The sequence below is a fragment of the Neopsephotus bourkii genome, unplaced genomic scaffold (genome assembly GCF_033783945.1).
Source record: "Neopsephotus bourkii isolate Nb327-2 ecotype Australia unplaced genomic scaffold, CSIRO-AGI_Nbou_v1 NB_1511, whole genome shotgun sequence".
Lineage (NCBI taxonomy): Eukaryota > Metazoa > Chordata > Aves > Psittaciformes > Psittacidae > Neopsephotus > Neopsephotus bourkii.
Window position 1 is genome coordinate 758,479 of NW_026901987.1, and position 7,351 is coordinate 765,829.

A 7,351-nucleotide genomic window follows, 5' to 3' on the forward strand; every position below is an offset into this window, starting at 1 on the left:
GCTCTATCAAACACCCTGATTTTGCAGGACATGCTGCTTGGTTTCAATGGGTAAGTCGGGGTCACACAGATAGTCCATAATAATTTTTCAGACTATTTCTCAATGTAAGATGCTGGCCTTGTCAAAACTTGCAGTATCATCCAAGACTTGAAATGTCGATTTTTGGAATTTATTTATCCTTTCATGGCTGTCAAAGATAGAACTAAAACCTTGAATATACATTCCAAATAATTAAAGTTCTTGTTTTACAGGAACATCTGGGGACCGAGCGAGAAGCTCCACCAGTCGCAGAGCTTTAGGAGATGCTGTAAAACCCTTCAAGCCCTGACTTAGTATACTTCAGCATTAGACAGCAGCTAATGCACAAATTTGATCAGAAACCTGTGTTGGCTAAACTGTGTTTGCTTCTGTTTTCTCTCAAATAAACCTTGTTGGTTTTTTTTTAAATGACTGAATACTTTTTCATTCATGTGCTGTTTTAAAATCTGTTCTCGATGAAAAAAGCAGTCACTATGGAAGCATTTTTTACTTTGATGGTGTTGCCCTTGTCTTAAAAAATGAGGCATTAGGATACAAAAAGGCCAAGATAATTTGGGGTTTATTCTCCACCTGTGGCTCTCCTAGTTATACAGGATTGCAGGGCAGTGGCTTTGCTTCATGTGCTTCTTGGGGAGGCAGGGTTGTCCAGTCACAGGAGTTTCTAGCTGTATTTCTGCCATGAGCCGTATTCTGTCTACTAGAGATATAACAGAACATGTTCTAAGTGCTGTAAAGCACAGTCTCCATACGCATGCTGACTGAGCATCACTCAAGATGTAAACCTTTAACTGGCCAGAAGCTGGCAAGCTGGTACCTGAGGCTGCTCCTGTCAAGCTCAGGAGCAGCAAAAGTACTTTTACCTTTTGTAAAAGCAGGTTTATTTTGGGGGGGGGATTAAAAAAAAAATAGTGCATAGTTTATTCATTACTTCTTAAAGTTAATTCTGTAACTGCTACACCAGGACTCATAGAGGTAATGCTTTGTAAGCAAAGATGAGGGGCAGTGAGTGAAAAAAATAACTAGTTGACATGCTTCTACTACTGTTTCCTTCTCTTTATCCTGGCATGAACAATAACATCAGTTCAGCATTAAGGCAGCTCTGCTTACTGCAGATGGTGTTTTTCTCTAAAAGGTGTATTTTGATCAGACTCAGTACTGAGGTATGTCCAGAGGTCTTTCATTCCAGCAACAGAAATGTATTTCAGCTACCCTGAAATATGTCTTTTTAGGTGCCAATTTCTATCATCGCACAAGTCTGGGTTCAACAGAAGACTAGATCCTAGAAGACATCGCTACTGACAGCCAGGACTACTGGCTTGCCATGTTGTGCAGGCTACATTTCACCACTCGGATCCTGGGGAACTGGGAATGATCTTTTTCCATTAAATGCCACAGCCACGGAGCAGAAGAAAAAGTTAAATTACTGAGAAGATGCTTGGTGCAGGTGACCAGGAGTTAACTCTGGTACATGCTGCCTGCACAAGTTTGAGCAAGTACCTTTTCTTACACACATGCTCTGATGACAAATGCCCTAAAATCTGTAAAGGGCTCAAATACCTCCAGAAGGAAATGCTGCATAAATAGCTTAATAGCCAGGCCTGTCTTCGTCACCATGGGCTAAACTAGATGTGTCTGCCACTTCTTATTTTCTTTCTTTTTATTTTGAGATGTTTTACAGTAGTCCAGTGGAATGGGCTTGTGCCCACCGAGCTCACTTCCACACACCAGCAGCCGTCATATGCCAGTGCCTTATACTCGCTATTTCAACCGTTGTCAGAGCCACCCACTCAACCAATGCTGTACATCCTCTTACTGTTCAGCATCTTCATCAATCCCAAGTTCTTCCAACTCTCCCTATAAAAAGCCTCCTTTTGCTTGTACCAAAGCAATCCTGTGTAATATTCAAAACACAGCTCGTTGAGCAATTGTTTAGGTGTGATTTATCATAAGCATCTGCATTTATATTGAAGCTTCATGGAGTTTTCAGATTTCTATACCTCTTGTTTCACCATGAAAAGATTTAGATGATTCTATGTATGACATGCACAATGTGACTGAATTTATCTTCTCAAGTCAGGGGGAATTACAGACAAAGAGTATTTCCTACATAACTATCTATCTTTTCAGTTCTGTAAAGCATGGATTGGAAAAGCAATTGGCCAAATACAGTTTGTGCAGCAGGAAGTGGTCTCCAGCCTTCTTTCAAATTGACAGGGAATTTTTTTCACATTCATCTTGCATATTCAGAGGCAGGGATGGGGAGCAGTCATGGAACCGTCCTGCAGCTGCTGCTCTGTTGTGAATGATGGTTTCTGATTTGTGGCAATCGCTTTCTGAGTCTTGATGTTTCTTTATGTAAATCTTCAGATACCATTTTACAGAGTATTTGAAAATGAGGTAACTTAATTCACTTAGATTTAATACAATGCACAGGCAGGAAGTTGCCACCAGAAAATAGAGGAAAATCATCTTCTCTGTAGGTTTGGAAATATAGCAGTCTACAGTATTGGGACATGGTCTTATATCACATTTCACAAGACGTGGTACTTTGAATCCATTGTACAATTTATAAAACAGAACAAGAAAAACTATTTCAAATCCTGTTTTTAAGATAAGGCTGACAAGGTAAGTGCACAGCAATCCACCATCTCTCTCTCCTGCACTTTTATAAAGTTTCTGGTTATGGCGTTTCTCTCTGTTCTCTCGGTAAGCGACATGAAAAACAACCAAGAGCGAAGGGGTGGAGACCATGATTAATTGCAAAGCCCAAAGTCTGATGTGGGAGACAGGGAAAAAATGGTCAAAGCAAACATTCTTGCAACCAGGCTGCTTGATATTGCATTCAAATTCATCTTGTTCATGTTTCCAGATGTTTTCTGCAGCTGCAACGTAAACCAGTAAGCAGAATATGAACACAACTGCTACCCAAATTCTTCCAATTCCTGTTGAATATTTATTCACTCCACTCAACAGATCACGTAGGAATCCCCAGATCATTTTTCTCCTCAAGGAAAGAAGGAAATGCTGTACTGAAGAAACACAAGATCAGAGAGACGCTTCCTCTTGGGCAAAGAAAACTGAGACGTTCATTCAAGGTGAAACATAAGCAGTAGCTGAAGCAATTTAGAATTATTAAGCTTTTAAAAAGGAAACCAACAACAACAAACTGCTCTTAATTCTGATAATTTGAACCTTCTGAGGCTATTACACAAATCTCATTTGCTGTTAAAACAGATTTTGTCTATCAGGCTGAAGCCTAATAATTCTAGTAAATTGTCCTCTGCGAGTAAATGTGGCTGTTCTTCCCGAGGGTCTCCTGAGCATCATGTAGAGATTTCTCCATCAAGTTCAGGCTAGCATCCTACCACTGAGGTACACACAGCTTAGCCCTGTAGTTATTCAAAATACTATGCACAGCCAAATCAGATTTCACTTTCAAATTTCAGTATAGGAGCCACGTGTCCCACAAAAGGTTGACTACCAAAATGCAAATGGTTTTCTTTTTGCCTGTGGTCTAACTTCCCAGCAAACTTGTGCGGTATTTTAAATCCTGTTCTGTTTCACTGGATTTTATTTGTTGTATTTCTTATCATGAAAGAAATGCACTAAGATTTCCTCAAAAAAATATTTTTTTAATAGTTTCTTTTCCATACAAGTCTTCCTCTGTCCTAACTCTGCAACCCTTCTTTTGGAAAAGCAGTCTAAGGAGCCACTGGTAGCCAGACTCTCCTCAAAGTCAAAAAAAGCCCTGACATAATCACCAAGAGCATACAGTCACCTTCCCACCAGGCCCCGCACTGAAGGACTCTGTGGATCTTTGAGGATATGAAGCTTTGTTTTCTAAGAACAAAAAGTAGATGTCTTCCCAGGACACAGAATGGCTGGGAGACATGAGGAGGGAAATCTGAAATTCAGATTTGTGAATCTCAGATTCCAGATTTGCGTCTTCTACCTTTTAACTTCCTCATCCCATCTACTGCTCCTGCAAGTTCTGCCTAGCAGGAGAGAAAATGTACCCCTTTGAAGCTGTAGTGGCACACGCAAATCCCACTGCTGCTGTTGTAGCTGCAATTGGCACTGAAGGATGAGCAAGTCAACTGGGAAGTCTGAGCGCAAGCAGCAAAGAGGCCACAGCACCACAAAGGTCAACAGAGACGGAAAGCTCAGTACTTCTTTTGCTGTCCCTTGATTTTACAGCCCATCATGACTTCTGCCTATGGCCAGAATTCTGCCAGAAAGCAAGGTTATTTGCCTGTTTGAATATTCCTGCTTTGCTACCATTAGAGCTGTTGACTTACTTGAAGAGCTGAGGGACAGCTGCAGAAATGAGTATTTCGCTGATCTATACGGATGCTGAAGGATGTTGAAAAAAGATATTTTCACAAAGAATGGTTACCAAGCTACTCCTTTATGCTGCAGGTAAAAAAGAATAATGGGAATATCAGTTGGCTTATATTCTATCAGACATATGCTTATATGCTTTTAAATACGTTTTGCAGGGTGGTGACTTTGTCATTAAAGAACTATTTCTGTCCTCCATGTCTGCAGTCAGAGCTCAAGCAGAAGTTTAAATCAGGTTCTTCAAGACATCAGCACTGGGGCTTTAATGCTTTCTAGATAAGTCAATACATCAATCTCAAAGGAGCTGAATAGCAAAGCATTTTACTTAGCATATTACTGCTATGTAATAAAGTACAGACAAGGAAACAAAACATTCTCATCAGTGAGCATGAATATTAACACGTGTGAATGCATCTTGTGGATGAGCTGACCTCTGGAGGAGATTTGAAGGAAAACCTCAAAAGGCCTTTCCTAGGATTCACAAGTGCAGTAGAAGGGAAGACTGAATATTGTTATTCCATAGGAAAAAAGCACAGCTGTGAGTGGGCTTTTGCTAATGGCCATAAGATCTGCACCATCCCTTTCTAATGTAAAAAGCCTAATGTCATCTATCAGTCCATGACTAGAGTTTCACCAGTTCTGAGCTTCCAGCTGAACAAGTCAGGACAGATATGCAAGATGTGCCATATAAAGGGTATTAGAGTAAATGTCACCCAGATTAATGAAGACTGAACTTTGAAAATGCAATTAATTCACTGAAGAATTGTGAAGAATGCATGATAGAAGAAAAAAAAATAGATTTCAAAGATATGGAGTTCCTCAACAAGTTGAGAAAATTGCCCTTATGGCACAGCACAAGTACAGACTAATGAAAAGTTAAATTAGCTGAGGCTAGAGAAGACAAAGACATTACATGGGCTGTATGAAGTTCAGAGCAAGGTGAGGATTCAGAGGACAAAAAAGAGAAATCTTCAAGTAAGCACACAACTGAGCAGTAAGAAACAGACGACAGTGGTATGAGGTTTTGTAACATTTCTAGAAGCAGCAGTACACATGGAAGCAGATGCCAAGAGCAGTGTCAGGGCATGGCACTTCAGCAAAATTGTGTTCTGACTAATGTAATGACAAGAGAGCAGAAAATGTGAATTAATTCACCTAAATTTCCATCAGCTCTGCTAATGTCATTACTCTAAAAGCAGAAAAGGTACGTTGATGCAGAGGAGAACAGGGACAAAAAAAATAAGAAAATGCAAAAACAAACTGGCCAACTAGAGAGGAAATAGGGAAAGAATCCAAAGTGTTAGCAGCACAAAGAAGGCAGGCAGCTCAGAGCTTGCAGAGCAGCAAGTTACAGGAAGAAGGTGTGGTATTATGGGAAATAGAGATGGAACAATGAGCACTAACAGAAAGAAAACAAGCCTGGAAATGGTAGATCTATGCATTCTGTACAGGCAAGCCAAATTACCCTCATAGGCTGAGAGATGGAAAAAGTTTCTTTTTCTGAGAGTATTTTGCTGCACCTGCAACTTACCCTTTTTTGTTCTTTGATTTATTTGATGGGAAGAAAGAGAACTGTGAGTACTGGCAAAAATGCTAAAGCAGAGAGCACAAGTAGCAAAATCACAGGGAAGGATACAGGATCATAAAAAAGCAGAGTCGATAATAATCTTGAGAGTTCATCCTCTCCCTTTTTGTTACAATTTAACCAAAACACCATTGCAGCACTTTTTTTTACAAACCAAGAATCATCTCAATGTTATGAGGAAAATAAAAAAAAATTAAAATCTTTGGCACAATGGTTTCCATAAATGACCAAACAAATAATGAAGCTTAACCTTAGATGTTCATTTAGTAACTTCATTTTCCTTTTATTTTCTTTGTTTGCTGATATAAGGCTGTGCTCATCCATTTTATGGTTGCCAAGCCTTTGTGCTTGTTTCATGGAGTGCCCACTGCTTTCTTACTGACTGCCAGCGGTGTGAAGTCCACAGGCTGAGAAATACTGATTTGCTTCATTCTCTGACCCTAAGAAGGCTTCATTGTGCATATACTGTCCCTGACAGTTCAGTCTGCTCTTAACACTGATGGAAGCTCCACTAGCCCCCACCCTGGTGCATCTACTACAGTGTTCTGCTACAGACGAAGAGGGAGCTGGAAATCTCCTGGGAACACCAAGGTTCAATATAGCTCCATTCAAAGTTACTCTACCAAACTGCATGTGCAGCAGCTATTCAAACTGTTGCATGTATGTGATAGGAACTGAAAAATTTGCTGCAAGTGACTATCTCGTAATGCCTTTGTTTCTTGTTCAACACTGTGACTTCCCAGTCCTTATGAAAGAGCCAACAAGAGAAAACAGAAAAGTCATAAAAATTAACTTTGCTTTGTTCAGACAACTCATCACAAAATGAGTAAAGCTGTATCATTAACACACTATTGATACTCATTGCTTTCTGAGGCTCTCCAGAAACAAGTCAGGTAAGGCCTGACAACCCATGAGCAAAAATAATCCTCCTGGTCTGCATGCTGGCCAAGCTGTTTACTTCTGCCATGACTGCTGCTAGTGATGGTTCAGAACACTCTGTGGTTCTCGGGCTGATGTAAGCCAGACGTTTTCCACTTATTTCGTTCTTGAGACACCTCCAGCGTAAGCAGAGGCCCTGTGTACAAGATGTACTAGCAATAGCTTGCTCTTCTCACAGCTCAATAAAAAGTGATCTATAGACACTTCAGTTTGAACTTCATTGGTATAAACCCTTTGTTAATGTGTAATAAGAAATTGAGTTCTCTCCTCAAAACATCAACAATCTAGACAGAGAGAACATGTGCTGTGGAGGAGGAGATGTCCACTGGAGAGGTGATGTGCTTTATCTAGCATCACTCAGCACATCAGAGGCAGAGCCAAGAAAAGACCCATGGTATCTCATACCCTTGTCCCTTGCTTTCCTCTTCCTTAGCTTATTGATTATAA

General features: G+C 40.3%; 1 protein-coding gene across 1 annotated transcript; it reads right to left on the reverse strand.

Moving 5' to 3' along the window:
• Positions 1 to 711: 711 nt before the first annotated feature.
• GJB7 (gap junction protein beta 7) lies at positions 712 to 3,990 on the reverse strand. Its single transcript, XM_061369735.1, has one exon. The coding sequence runs from the start codon at positions 3,034 to 3,036 to the stop codon at positions 2,242 to 2,244; it is 795 nt and encodes a 264-aa protein (XP_061225719.1). The 5' UTR covers positions 3,037 to 3,990; the 3' UTR covers positions 712 to 2,241.
• Between the last annotated feature and the right edge of the window lie 3,361 nt (positions 3,991 to 7,351).